The sequence below is a fragment of the Protopterus annectens genome, chromosome 9.part0 (genome assembly GCF_019279795.1).
Source record: "Protopterus annectens isolate FY-2018-M chromosome 9.part0, PAN1.0, whole genome shotgun sequence".
NCBI classification, from domain to species: domain Eukaryota; kingdom Metazoa; phylum Chordata; order Ceratodontiformes; family Protopteridae; genus Protopterus; species Protopterus annectens.
In genome coordinates this window covers 1,031,398,977-1,031,414,980 of record NC_056743.1, presented here as the reverse complement: position 1 = coordinate 1,031,414,980, position 16,004 = coordinate 1,031,398,977, and the positions used below count along the sequence as shown (strand labels likewise).

At 39.7% G+C, this 16,004-nt stretch overlaps 1 protein-coding gene across 1 annotated transcript in view; it reads right to left on the bottom strand.

Moving 5' to 3' along the window:
• Nucleotides 1-444: 444 nt before the first annotated feature.
• Nucleotides 445-16,004, bottom strand: part of LOC122811769 — a 268,660-nt gene continuing 253,100 nt past the window's right edge. The window contains exon 5 of the mRNA XM_044083825.1: nt 445-1,383. Within this exon, the coding sequence (XP_043939760.1) occupies nt 1,105-1,383 (279 nt within the window). The 3' untranslated portion in view covers nt 445-1,104. The remainder of the gene's footprint in view (nt 1,384-16,004) is intronic.

The window sequence follows — 16,004 nt, the reverse complement described above, 5'->3', positions numbered from 1 at the left end:
GGCATTGTCAGACCCCACTCTGATGGACCTCCTACATATCCACAAAACAAAACAGCAGAATTACCTGTTCTAAAGACTTAACCCTTGTCTGTGATATAAATAGGACCTGCTGGAGAGATAGGTATGTATCCCAGAGACTACCCTGTCTGTGAATCAGGCTCCCCATCCATTGAAGCAGAGTTCCTCCCTAACCCAATTCAAGTGAAACTTAGACAATTGGATGGGAAACCAGAAATTCATCCCTGGTTTGGCACCTATGTCTCTAATGGACACAGGTAACCTTTAAATGGTTCAGCTCCCAGACCCATGCTTACACTTGTCAGATATTTGGGATGCATGGCTAGGCTTAAAAAGGCCCTTGTGGTCATTAGCCTAGTAAACACCTATGTAGTACTTAAAGTCTGCATTTGGAAAATTCAAAAACACGAGACTGTTCAGAAACAGTAACATTCAGTAAGTATTTATTTTAGAAGACCCTGTAAGCACTGAATTCACACAACTTTAAGAATGCCAAAAGGGGAAGGTGTAGCTGAAACAGTATTACATCTGCCATTAGTGCTATAGTTTGGTTATCTGCAACAAAATCCTCAAAAGCAGCACAATGTGATATATATGCAAATTACTAGAAGCATTTAAGCTAGCTGAAAAGGAGTAAAATAATATTCAAAATGCTTTGACACCTGCACCATTATGAGATCATCAAAACTGCACTACTGAAAAAACAAGAAAACAATCTGTCATTTCACCAAACAAGACTGTAGATTTCACATGGGTTTCTGCTGTTTGAACAGCTGTGTGTAAATTGGAGGAATGGACATTTCTTCTATGTTATACCCATAACTGACTAACCCATCTGCACTGTATTTACTACCACAAGAATAAGCTTCATAGTATGTAGGTATGACAGAAATATCAGCAATGTTTTATTTCTTTTATAGTAATATACCCAGTTTCTAAAAAAAATAGGTAAAGGATACTGCAGAAAGAATATGTGGCAACTTTGACCCTTCTTTACAACACTAGTCATAGTACATAAAACAATTCAGACAATAATATTCACCAAGAACTCTTTTGCATGAGAAACTTCTTAAGTTGGGTAAAAGTTTAAAATAATTTTAAAGGCCAAAGCACTGGAGTATTCCTGATATAGTCTTGAAATGCTGGATCACTGCCCCACTTTTTCATTGCGTGCTGTTCCAAAATAGGGATCCCACTGACATAGTTTAAGAGGTACCAGATAAACAGTGGTGAGACAATGCTAATGTACTGCACACCAGACAGTACAGAAGAAGCAGAAATGAAAAGTCCTGTCCACTGCAAAATCTCTCCCATGTAGTTAGGATGGCGGCTGTATGCCCAAAGGCCACTTCTGATAAACTTACCCTAAAGGGAAAAAAGGAAAGAGTAAACCAACATTAATTCATAATTCTAGTTATAAAGTGAACATTTTATGAATGTTTGCTTTCTCATTTAGGCAATAATTGCCTTCTTGGCTAGTAGCATGCTAACACCATATCCTTTGTTCTATTTTCAACGCCAGAGTGTATTCTGGATTGCATCTCCTGAAAGTCTCAAAATTCCCAAACTGTGCAGTGGTTTTGAATTAACAGCCTGTAAAACTGCTACCTATCTATTCATATTCCTTCTGTCTACAAGAAATGTATGGGGAACAAACTGATGGAATCAACATTACGTGAACAATCTGAGCGTATCTGTACAAGTTTTACTCTGATAGAATCAACATTATGTGAACAATTTGTGCGTATCTGTACAAGGTTTACTCTGACAGAATTTGGTACTTCTAATTAAATAAATACATTTAAATAACAGAATTGGTAATGAGCTCGCTTAAAACTATGCCAGCTAGATATAAAATGGGGGAAAAGATCACGCACTTTACAAGTACTCTTCCACTGACACGTAGTGTAATTTAATACACCAATTACAAAACACACTGATCACAAGAGAAGTGCAAAACACATGGTGCTACAATACATATGATACAGTACTGGAATAAGATCCATGTAACTGCAAGTGTTCTGGGATGAACGATACAGAAAACATCACAAGAGCAAATGACAATGAGCTTCTCCCAAAAATGTGAAACAGTTTTTTTATACTGCTGAGATTCCCAGTGGTCTACACTCCCACCCAAAAAAACAACTAGCTACCCTACATATAAGCTCTGCATGATAACGTGATAAGTGCCATAAATTACGCTATGACTGAGCAGACTAAGAGGTGTGTTGGTTTAGTATAACAATCTATAAAAAATTAAGAATGGTTATGTATGTATATATATATATATATATATACACATGTACACACAAGTAATATAGAGGATTATGATTGGCTCGCTGACCATAACCGCTTATTATATGTTCTCGACACAGATGCCAAGAAATTAATCTTGAGAGTGAAGCCCTCAAGATGAATTTCTTGACATCCATGTCGAGAACACATAATTTAGGGTTATGATTGGCAACGTGATCATAATTCTTTCCAGGGCATGGAGCTTTATCTGCTGCATATACTACTCAGTCACAGGGAAAAAATGCAAAGGTTTTGCCAGTTTTAAAAAACATAAAACACTTAATGTGCGGTGTCAGAAAGGCAGTGTAATGTTGTAAGTCATGTTTACATTTACCTTTCATGCCCCTCCACTACCCATATTTTTGAAGAACGTCCAGATTACTGCATCACATTTTTGGTTTGTTCCTCATACAATCAGTGGTTTCCGGACAAACCACTGAAGATTGAAGACTGAAGTCACTAAATAACACACTGGAATTTCAGAATTCTTACCCATCAGAAAATACATGCAAAGACGAAGCCTGTTATTCTAGCAAGTGTCTAAGTTCATTACAGGAACTTAGGGACACATTACCACAATGGACAGCAGCCCAAAACAATTTTTTATTCTGCTGCTGTAAGTCATATTTATACATTTTGCTCTGCTCAGCACAGGCAGATTTAACTGCATAGAGTGGGACCTGGCCATAACTTCTGTAGTGGGTGCTTAACATTTGTTAAGGTTAGGTAACAAGCCATTCTGGTGCTTAACTGGTTTGTCTTTTTCTGAACCTTCGTACTGTAATCAGCATGCTCCATGTACTACATAAATATTTGGTCTATACTGATGCATCTAAAACAAGTGTAAATTCAACACATCTAAAACAATGTAAAACTCAAAACAGAATAAAAAGCAAAACTGTTTTTGCAGGGGGCAAACCTCCTGCACTCCTCCCCCACATACACACCTTCCTAATTATATATTCCAACTTTGGTACTGCACAACAGTGGGGAAAACAGCAAACTCACATAAACCGCTGTGCGAGATCCCACATTTCAGTACATCTATCGCTGTTTAAGTGAGACTAACTAAACATTTACTTAAGCTATCACAAATCTAAATGTATATGGGGGAAATATATATAATATATATATATATATATATATATATATATATATATATATATATATATATATATATATATTAGTGTTTGTGTGTGAGAGACATGAATTCACATGAACATTTCCTGCTTCCATGCATATAACTGAACTTACAAGACACTGACTTTCAGAGACCCTTCTCATTTACATTTTAAGGTCAACTTTAATGACTTTTTTTTTTTTTTTAATCCCTGCCAATACCTTTGACACCTGTCCCAAACCTCTAGAGATGCATTTATTCTCTATGTGGGAGTGGTGAGATCCTGCTGTATCCTTTTCAACAGGCAGATCTCCCCTCTGTGGGGAGTGTTTGTCCTCAGCACCACTGCCTGGTAAGGCAGTCACAGACTGAAAGGACAGTCAGAAGCAAGAGGCAGGAGTTTTATTATGCAAGGAAGGGAATAGTAACTGGGTTGTAGAACAAGATGTCACCAACATGTGGCAATGGCTTGAGCTGCCCCTACCAATCACAAGCAGATCCCCACTTCTTCACCCAGGGATAGGTTAGTCAAAATAAGATGGCTCAACCACCCCTCCCTCATAGACTCAGGACTTAGAGTACCTTAGGGGCTAATAAATCTCTGGTCAGCCAAGTCCCAACAAGGGCCACATTCCTCTACACCTAAGAGTCAGGCAAGATTTCCTAAAATATTTAATATGAATATTTTCTCTGACAAAGGGAAATAATCCTTGCAAAAGCCAATCAAAACAGCAGCAGCACAAGTTCTGAAGAAAATTCCACAAAACGCAGCTCTATTTATTAAAACAAACAAGGTGAGAAAGGATTACTTATTAAATTAAATCAATCAGGCTAACTATATAAAGTGATAACACTGCTTCCTGGCTTAAATGGGAGGTGCTGTACTGAAATGAGTGTAGCCTGAATAATTAATTTATTACAGGAGTGCTGAGTCCTGGGCATCCACAATAATTTTTTTTCAATCAGGCATTTTCTAACTTGACATATGTCCTGTAGATAGTATTCCAGTGCCATCTAGTGTTATAATGGTAAACCAACTTCTAAAGGATGCATAAATGTTTACAGCTCTGTTTTTCAAACTATTTTACTTGCAAAATATACAACCACTTCAAAAACAAAAGTTTCAGTATGCTGAAGCGTATGCAACAGAATCTTTCCTGAGATCTTTGTCCTTAAATTTTTGTGACTTTCACTATCTGCAGTCCTTGCACTTCAGCCTTCCAACCAGTCACCTAAACATTTTGAAGAAGAACGGGAGCAAAATCTCCTGCTTTAGATAAGAAAGGTGAATGTCAGAAAATACGGAAATGTGAACATCCCAATGCACAGATGCTTTTGAAAACCCTTTGCATGTGCAAGAGAAATCAGAAACATTTAAATAACCATGATGTAGTCAACAGGAGCGTTTGCAGCAAACATCTTAAGCTACCATGAAGATTCCTACATTAACCTGTTTCCACATTCTACAGGAAGAAGACCCTTGAGCCACAACTCTCAACTACCTCAAGAACTAGAAATGAAGACTCAAAGCATGAACTTATGAGAATAGTGATATAACAAAGAGGTTTTGTACTTGTACTGACTATCTGTACAATAAGAAACTTAACTGTAAAAAGTCTTATTTATGGCCATACTCATTGTTTTGTACAAAATTACTAATTTTTGAGGGACTGACCAAAGTGCAGAAGTGTAATCAAGAACTATCCTGAAAATCATAGCAGATGTACGAGAAAAAAACTGTTTACACTTAGAAATCCAAAATTTGAAAGGTCTCTGGAATAGGTGTAAACAAATCTTTTGGCAGTACTTAAACACTAATTATTGGCTTTATCCTAATCTGTCCTCCTGGGATAACAGTATTTTTGAGATTCTGTTTTCTGTCTTAGAAGTTTTTGACATAACTGTAAGGTCTGTAGATTGATTTTTCTTGTCCCGCACACACCTATCCTAGGTCAGACTGCTTCATTCACTTCGCTCCCCTACCCTACTCCCAACTACTCCTACTTTTATACTTAAAAGTACTTCATATACTTTCAGGAGTCCTATCAGGCTACACCCCCCAATTAACCCTTTTTCAGCTTCCAACACCTGTCCCTTAAAGTACTATACCCTCTAACACTAAACCCAAGTAACCAACGGTTTCCTCTTCCTTTTTTAGACTACACATTATTGTTATAGGTCCACTATTAACACTAAAGCTATCTAACCAACTGTTTCTTCTCCTTTTTGACGATGCATTACCTCTGTAACACCATTAATCCCTCGTAAACATATCCTTACTATTACCTTACTACTAACAATCTAACAAGGTTTCTGTTATCCTAACAACTCTGTTAATTATCTTCACCTATGCAACAGTATCATCTCAAACTCCTACACATTATTACTTAACAGATACCTCCACCACCTCTTACCGCTCTCAACACTGCAACTTTTCTAACATCTCTCCACAATTATTTCTTTAAGAATTAAAAAATAGGGAAAGGTATAACTCCTTACAGCTACTAATATCAAATTTTACCTTATACCTCTTACATCCAACATATTAAGAAAACACAGTACACTATAGTCCTGTCTAAATCTCTCTACTCCTATTATATGGAGACCTCCATCCAAACCCTGGTCCTACTACCAACAAATACTCCAGAGCATGTCCTAAAAACCTAAATATTATGATCCTTACATGCCTGGATAGATCAGAACAAACCAGACATCCTATTCTTAATAGAAACCTGGCTAAACTTTAACATAAAAGACTCTGAAGTAACACTTTTGAACTAAGGCATAGGTAGATTAGACAGAATCAAAACAAAAGGTGGAAGGAGTAGCCCTACTTTATCCTAACACACTTTATATAAACACCATATACTAACAAGATCCCTACATTTTCTAATGCTGAAATACTCATATCCTTCCTAAATCTTAATAGGAAAAATATATCTGTACCAAAGCATTATATACTCCCCCAGGACAAACTCTTCCTGTTCTTGAACACTTGCTATCCTGGACCTTACAAACTATCCAACATCATCATTCTAGGAGATGTTAACATATATTGGCAAACCATCTCATCTGACTTACCAACTAATTTTTGGTTTTTCACAAATCAACTGCCCTACCAAGTACAATAAAGATTTTACATAACAATCTACTCTAGACTGGACTCTGGTATCACATCCTATCAACTTTACTTCTACAGGTGCACTTTCTAATTTCCTTAGTGACCATCTTCACCATTAAAGCTAATATTCACCAACCCAAGAAACACATTGTGAAATCTGTCTGCAATCTAACCAATTTCAGTCAAGACAAATTCAATGAACTACTTAAGAAAATAAACTGGACTCTAGAAGCAAAATAAATGGGAGGAAAATCTCATACTTTTTAAACAACTCTGCAACCAAGTAAAAAAACAAGTGAACAAAGATAATCATACTACATTCACCTTCAGCATGAGGACAAAAACAACCCCCAATAATTCTGGTCTATTTCAACCCTACTTAACCTGGGGACAAATAAAGAACAATGCCCCTCCTTCCCAAGTAGCAAAGGAATTCAACAACCACTTTATACAATCAATTGCTGACAATCTTAAAAACTACAAACTCCAGCCCTTCCTCTTCTACTTCCATACCTACCCTCAAATGCGCCTCTACATCTAGCTCTGTACCTCTCCACAATAACAGCCAAAACCCCTGCACCAATCACTCTACTTTCTTATTTCAATCCATACCTACAACAGTCATAAAATGACTATTGCAAAAACAAACCCTACTCTACCTCTGCAGACAACCTCCTACCTCAGTACCTTAAACTAGATGCTGACTCTATTGCATACCCCATCAGCATCCTAATCAATAGATCCATATCAGAATCCCTAGTTCCCAGCATCTGGAAAATGTCTCTTATTACTCCCATTCACAAAGGGGGACATTTCATAGAAATCACCAATTTCCATTCCATCTCCAAAATACCAGAAAGATGTATTCATCAACAACTAATGCAATACCTGTTGCAACATAGCCTACTTACACGTACTAAGCATGGCTACCGTCCAGACCACAGCACACTCACAGCTCTACTATCCTTTACTGACTCTGTAAATAGGGCTATCGTTATGTGTCTGCTGTCTTTCTTAACCTCTCAGAATCAATTGACACTGTTTTTCACCTGTTACTCCTGGACAGGCTTCCCAACTTGGGTTTCACACAACCCACCTGCCAGTGGTTACACAGCTACCTATAATGGCAGAAAACAAGCTGTAAAATGAATGGTCTCCCTTTCTTCATAACCCCACCGGAGTCCCACAAGGTTCTATCCTTGGCCCCTGCTCTTTAATTTGTTTACAAACAACCTACATACTTCCTCATCCACTGGAACACGCATACAATATGCAAATAACTCTACTATTATCTGCTACTTTCCACATTTCCCCAAATGCTCTCCAACACACAACAGACATTTACTGTCCTTGAAACCTGGCTTACTAACTCACAAATGTTCCTTAATAAAAAAAAAAAGAAATACTACTCTTCCAGCCAAAAACAAAATAAAAATATCACCCTACTGACATAGCTCTATTCAAGATGCACTCGGCAGACAATACCGTTATTGAAATGGTCCACCATACTAAACTGCTAGGAGGCATTAAAAACCAACTGCAATTTGATCTCCATGTCCAACAAAATATTAAGAAAACCTACTAGAAACTAGGGATACTCCACAGAAATAAACATTTCCTGAACACGTCAACTAAAGTCACTCTTGCTAAAACTTTCCTTCTTCCCTTCCATCTATAAAGGTGCAGGGTTTGATTCTCACATGGGGTAATTGGCTAGGCTTGAAATGGCCCATAAGGGTAGTTAGCCTAGTACTAACCTATGAACCTATGGTGCCACTACTCTCTCAAACTTACAGACCTCTATTAGAGCCACAATGGAACAGTGTTACAACAAAGTGGCAAAATCTGCCACTAACTCAAAAAGCTACACAAATCTTTGCATATCATTACATATGCTTAACTGATTCGAATTGCCTAACCACCACCATTATATCCAGCTTTTAATTGTACACAATATAATCTACAAAGCCTTAGCCTGCCGAGGCCCAAGTAACACAGTAAGACCTTACAAACCTAATATAATCCTAAGGTCCGAAGACAAAAAAAACTTCTTGTCATCTCCAAGCCATATAAAATACCAGGACAGAGCCTATATTCTTAGTATCTTGCAAAGGTCTGGAACTCACTCCCCTATCTACCAGAACAATGCCTAGACTAGCAACCTTCAAAAATTCTTTTAGAACATCTAAATAATTCTTGGCTGTGCTCATGCTCTGTTGCTGACTAATGCCACCTTTGTTTTTCCTTACTGCATTTCACTCTGCTGCCTGAGCTTCTCCAAGTTTACATTTCTCACTTCATCTTAGGTAATACTCACAAACACTGCCTAATATACAGAGCTGTCTTGTGTTTCTCTTCTAACAATACTTTTTCTACTCTAGAATATGGGAGCTGCTTATAATCTCCACTGTCTAAAAAATAAATAAAACCAAAAAACATCATACTATACATTATGTTACATACCTCCTGTTGTAATTTAAACGCCGAGTTTGTTTGTTCACATGAATATGGAGCACCTGGTTTCTCTGTATTATTACAGCTATACTGCAGTCTCTCAGCACAGGTCGTACATTACATCTGTATTTTGGAGCTTTTCTCGCCAGGCCTCTGATGAAAATGGGTTCTTCTTGACTCAGATGGACTATCCCGGTAAACAAATGCCAAATAAATAAATAAATGCACTGACATTTTAAAGCTGCCAGACAATCTGTTTGAAAGCAGTCTCTGTTAAAAGGGTTTTCATCTACTATGTGGCACAGCAACATCACACTTCCGAACTGTTTAGATCAAAGGAAGGCCTTCAAAGAATGTATACAATGATGGTTGCAGGACAGTCACACAGACAGTGTTTTTTTTCTGCTTTTCCTTCACACCCAACTTAAAAAGTACTTGCATTTCAAAGCTAAAGGAGCTGCACTTATGCTTTGGGTTAAGCATTTTAACTTTGCCTTTCAACTGGTACTTGCTATATGTGTACAAAAAATGGAAAAAGAAAACAGGTCATTCTTTGTCACTTATACAACTTCCAGTGGCATGTTTGCCCTCGTGCAATAATCAAGTTTAAAGTAGAAAATCAGTGCCTGATGTTCTCTACTTCTGTATTTTCATTTTTTTTCCATTATTTCGGGATTTGGCAGCACAAGTCACAACATTTCAATAGAGAACCCCTTATTGGTGTGCTTGCACTAACTGAAAAGTTAACACTGCTCACACTGGCTAGTCCTCTTTGCTCCTCTCCTCCACCCACTTTCCCAGCCAACCATCCTCCTCTATATTTACAGATCTCTGCACTACCTCTCATCCTCCAGTTAATTCGTTTAAAGACGACACACATCCCAGGAGTTGCATATATTTGACCAATCCTGTAATTCTGAAATATCCCCATTGTCATGTATATTCAAAAATGAATCATGATGCTATCATGCTTTACACTTTCAGTTACAGCTCTACTGATGGACAGTGCTTCTTAACCTAGATATTGTAGTCTGCCTCTATTTAAGGAAGGATTCTACATTGCTTTTTCATTCCTAATACTACAGGCCACACACTGTGGCTTTTATACAGTAATAAAAGTAAATTACATTAGGACTGTTGTCCAGGTAAGCCCAATGGATGCACACTGTCCCTGTCCAGGGGTGACCCCAACAGCAGTGTTCCATTAAATGACTTGCTCACAGACACACAGCAAGCAAATGGAGGCTCTGGGAATCAAACCCAGGACTGCTGTAGAATATTGGTCTAGAAGTACATAGTCAAACGTCTTCAGCTGCTCTATCTTTTGTAGTTATGTCTTAGTCAGCTGCTTAATAAAGCTCCCTTTGTAAAACATTGGCTCTAAGAAAGTAACACTTGCAGTATACAGCTTTTAAGTGGTGTGCAGTTTTAATCCTAGATTAAGTAGCATCACATTTTCTAAACACAATTAAGACATAGATAAACATACATTAACAGAAAATAAATCAAAAAACTGTTTTAATATTTTTTTTCTACTTAAATAAATCACATATAAATATAAACACACATTGTCTTTCCTAGTATCGTCAGTCCTTGACAACGTTAATGGAATGGTGATGGTCCAGAGGGAGGCAGAATGTAAAATAATGCCTCTGTTGGTGGTGGGTCTTGAAGCACAGAGGGCATCTGATAGAGTGAGCTGGGATTTTGTAAGTGGGGCATTAGAGGCATTTGCATGCCCCTGATATAAGTATCATCACACTTGAACCAAGGCACTGCTTACTCAAAAGTACAATCTCAGTTGCTTCCTGATATAATCTTCTAACCTTTAGTAATCTAAACATTTGTAGCCTTTAACAATATATTTACTGCAGTTGACGTATGGACAATCCAGTGTAATCCTAGTATTTTAGTAATGGTTGAGTCATAGCTAGAATTAAATACTGATTATGATTCCTTTTTGACAACAGATGTGGCCAGCGGCAAAGAGGACATTTCTTATGTACTCATAAAGGCATCAACCTACAACCAAAGCCAATTAAAAAAATAAGCAGTACCTCCTGTGATAGCTCCCCTGTGTCCTTATCCAACTTCTCAATGAAAATCATGCGGTCCTGTTACTCCCTGCTTAATATATCCCCACAAACGTCAGTCTCTTTGGTCCAGTAAACCTTAAAGCAAATAATTTATAATTGTGAAAACAAATATATGGTGATATCAGGTGATTAAATAAGGCCTGACTTTGCCAACGCAAAGCACAACGTTTTATCTTTCTATAACTTAACCCAAGAAGTCTTGGAGATGAGAAGACCTAATGCAGCATTTAATAAAAGTCCTGTATTGAATGTCTTAATCAGCAATATATGCATCCATTAATCGATTTGCATCTCTTAAGGTCCTTGCCAAACATAATTAGAGACTACTACTTAACTGTTACCTCCTACTTACTTAAAAAAAAATATATATCCTCGGTACTAAATACATAACTCTGTCTGTTAGGATCACCCCCTTACTCGACTGTTTGCCATTAGCTAGTTCCGGCTATACTCCTGAACAATACTGTCTCAGCCTAGTTTGCTAGTCTGATTTTCTGACTTACTAAGTCCTATACAGGATAGACTAATTGCTCTTCAAAAGTAGGATGGCTTAAAGCAGACAATAAGCTTTGGCTGAAATGAGAAATTAAAGGTCAACTTTGTCAACTCAAACACTGTGGTGTGCAGGGAAAAGAAATATTGATTACAGCCAGTGCAACTCAGAATGACCTTCTGAGGAGCTGGCAGGGGTGGTTGGAAGTGCCCATCCTAAGGAGGCAGGGGAATAAGGAGGGATAAGCAAGTGCACTGGGTACAACAAGTTGTTAGTTTTTCTTGGCTGAGGCCAGGGAAACAGTTCCACTGTGCTTCCTCCGGGTAGGGTGGGTGACTTTCCAATAATCACTCTTTGTGGAAGTGAGGAATGGTTTGATGTAGTCAGTCCATTGCACCGTCTGCCAGGCGTATGTAGGAGAAGGGATAACAGCAGGGAAAACACTCCCACAGCAGCAGTTATGACGCAGACCTGCACTCCTTGACCACCATCTCACTTGTCCCAACCCTTAATAAAAGATAGCCTGGGGGGGGGGGGCACAAGGGGCAGGCAGACCCAGCAACTGAAGAAAAGCACTGGGATCTGCCCATAGTCAGTTGTGAGAGAGACAAAACCAAAGAAAAATAAAGAATATGCTTGAAAAAAGTGATTCAGCTGACCTCAGACATCTCGGCTGTCACCATGTCAGACCTTCTGGCCACTAATATAACCAAAAGTGTATTCCTAAAATGGTTTACTTCTCCTAGGCCAAACAAAAACTATTTTGGAAATGTGTCAATGGTCTGGCCATTTCCTACCACTTTCTGAGAGTGCCAACTGGACAAAACACACCAGAATGTTTAAGAAGCTCATCTGCAATTCCCCTAACTAGCATCTTCTTACTATACCAATAACTCTCCTAACACCCCTTCTTCAAAGTTCTGAAATACCCTCCCCTTCACTTCAAAACTGTTCCCAAGAAATTGTACTACTCCTTCTTAAAAAAAAAAAAAAAAGACTTTATATATAACCCAGCACACCACATTGTGCCTTCCACTTTTCTAAAGCTAAACAGCTCTATAGTTTCGCACAGCCTCTTGCCTTCATCTGTAATTTAACCTTAACTCCCAACATCATTCCCTATAACTTTGAGCATTCTCTCAGACCATGTTTCAAAGTTACATCTTCATTAAATACCTCAGACTATAGACACAGGTCATATTTGCCCAGTATCAAAACTACTAAACAGCAACTCATCACCCTAACTACCTCTTGGCCAGGAACAAGCAAGTCTCTGTCAATATTAAAAATGTCTGCCTGTCTGCAGCCTTGTTTGTTGATCTAAAATCTGCTTTTGAAATGGTACACCACAATTTTCTGATTCAAAACCTCACCTCCTATGGATTCTCAGTGAATGTTACTAGATGTTTTAATCAACATCTGCACCCACAACAGATTTGTAACTGTTGAGGTCCTAACAATTACTGACTACTTAATTGCTAGTTTCTGCTCACTTAAAATACCCTTGGTGCTAATCTCAAGATAAATAACTCAGTATGTGGAATGACCACCTTACTGGACTATCAGCTATTATATGGTCACAGCTGTATTCCACAGCATGTTACAAAAAAAGTACAGTTGTGTACACTTACCATGAATGTAGATGTTTGAGTGTATTCACTGTTGGTCATCACATTTGGTTATCTGCCTGCAGGTAGCCCTCAGCTAGCCTGAATACCAGAGTCTTCTGATTTCTGCATCAGATGCTGTTGCTTCTTCCATGATGTCAGGTCATCAGGGGTATAAAACATGCAGCAGACACCATTATATCAGTTTTTCTTTTCCCAGATGTCAGGTGCCCCCACAATAAGAAGCAATTATATGGCATGTAACCCCCCTCCAGCAAAAAGCAAATACACACAGAGCCAAGAGAAGTCAGGGGGTTGGAGGGAGGTAACCAGGACTGCAGTAGTGAATACACTCGAATATCTACATTTATGGTAAGTGTACACAACTGTACTATGTTCTTCATGTTTCACTGTTGCAGTCATCACATTTGGGTTGATTCCCAAAGCTAAGGAAGGGTGGAGGCAGTTAAAGAGCATTAGGGCTAGCAATCAGGCTGTGTAAGACTGCTGTGGCAAATCCAGCTCTGGATTTAGAAAAGACAGGCAGGTGGTAAAGCTTGGTGAAGGTATGTACAGAGCTCCAGGTAGCAGCTTCCAGAATGCCCCTGATAGGGACTCCTCTGTGAAATGTCATAGAGGTAGATGCAGCCTTGGTGGAATGTGATCTTATCCGCTGTGGGGTAGGTTTTCCATGGTGCTTGTACCAGAATTTGTTCAATTGGTAGTTCTGAGGGGAGGCAAACAGGTTTACCTCTTGAGTCCCCCATTTGTTCCTCAAGAGCTTGAATATTTTGGGTTCCAGTTTCCATTCGTGTGGGTCCATGAGATTTCTGCTTAAGCCGTCTGCCAGTGAATTTAGTTTGCCTGGCAGGAATTGAGCTTGCAGGTTCACTTGGTAGCTCAAGGCTGTGTTCCACAGAGCCATGGTTAGTCTGCAGAGTGGAAAGGAATGGGTTCCCCCCTGCTTGTTTATGTACCGCATAACTGTGGTGGTGTCTGTCTTTACCAATAGTTGTCCTGGAAAAATGAGGTTTTTGAAGGCTGACAAAGCATTCTGTACACCTAACATTTCTTTTTGATTGATATGCAGGTGCCTCTTTTTTGTGTTCCATTTGCCCTGAATGCACTGCCCTGCCCTGTGAGGCCCCCAAGCATAGTCTGATGTGTTTATTGTTAGGGTTTGGGTGGCGGGGGTGGTAGAGTGAAAGTGAGTCCCTTGTTGTGGTAGCAACCCTCTGCCCAACAAAGGAACTCTGCCCTTTGACAGAGAATGATAGGAATCATTGATGTTATGTGATCCTATCTCGCCTACATTCTGTACTGATGGGCTCGGAGCCGATCCCTCGGCTCCGACTCGGCACGCTATGCTATAGAGCGAGGCCTCTTATTGGCTGAGCTATTTCTTATCCCAGGATGCACCACCACTAATCCCCCAGATCTCGTTTGCCGCTTTCAAGCTAAGACGTGGTCTCAACTTGGCTGGGCTAAGTACTAATTTATTTAGACTTTTCCTGTCAGGAATTTCCTAGTTTTCAACCCAAAAGCTGTTTTAACAGCTATTTTTGTGATACGAGTGTGTATTTGCTGATTCTGTTGAGAAAGTTGTTATATTTTGTTAAGGGAAGGTTTCCGTTTTAGTTAGAGGGGCCTTCCCCTTTTGCTATTCTAGCGTTATTTGTGGCTAGCGTTTATTAGTGGGTCAAGTACCCGTTTTAGTTAGAGGGTCTTGACCCTCTCTTTCTGTGTTTTTTTCTTGTGCACTTGTTTCTGTAAAAAAAAAAAAAAAAAAAACTTTATATTTTGAACTTCTAAGCTAATTTTTTTTCGTGTTATTTAGATAACTGTGTTGTTCTCTAGTCATGTCCAAAGAACATAAACCCTCCGGGTTTAAAAAATGCACGAGGTGTGGTTTTAAGATGTCCATAACGGACGACCACTCCTCGTGCGTTTACTATTTAGGCGCCAAGCACCTACAAGAATCATGTAGCGTGTGTCACGCCTTCTCATCAAGAGTCCTCCAGGAGAGGAAAAACAAATTAATCCTTAAGGGATTAATCAAGCCATCCTTCGAGGAGGCTTTATCTTCGTCTCCCTCTCCTTCAAAAAAGAAGAAAGCGTCTGCTCCAACAAGTCTGTCGGAACCGACTGCCAAAATACCTAGGCAGACTTCTCCATCGGCTCCACGGACTTCGGAGCCGAGGATGGAACGGTCTGCCTCGATGCCTCCAGCCACGACCCCTCTGGTTTCAGAGCCGAGGACTGGGGCATCGAGAGGCGGATCACCTTCACCGGCTCCACTGATATTGGAGCCGATGAGGGTTACCGGCTCAGACTCTTCCCCTTCGGAGCCGAAGTCCTTATCGGCACCGAGGGAAATTGCCTTGAGATCTCCCTCGGAGCCGATAGTGGTAGAATCCATTCGGAGCTGGTCCCCTAGTCCTTTGGAGCCGATGGAGAAATCAGTTCGGACCCGATCGGTATCCTCCAGATCATCCAAGATGTCTGATTCGGACATCGACAGGGTGCTCCTAAGACTCTTCCAGTCTCCGGTGTTCCAAAAGCTAGTTTCGGCTCCAGCCCATTCGGCTTCGGAGCCGATGGTCCACCTCCCTACTATGGTTCCTCCTCCAACAGCCTCGGCACCGTTGGAGCCGGTGCTGGTGGAACCGGTGGAGGTTTTAGGGTCGGGCCCGACCCTTACTCCAACTCAGGCTCTTGGGTCGGAGTTCAGTACACGGACTTCTTCCGTCGGCCCTGGGGGGGATGCTTCGGGATTGATGTTTTCGGTCCCAAGTCTCCC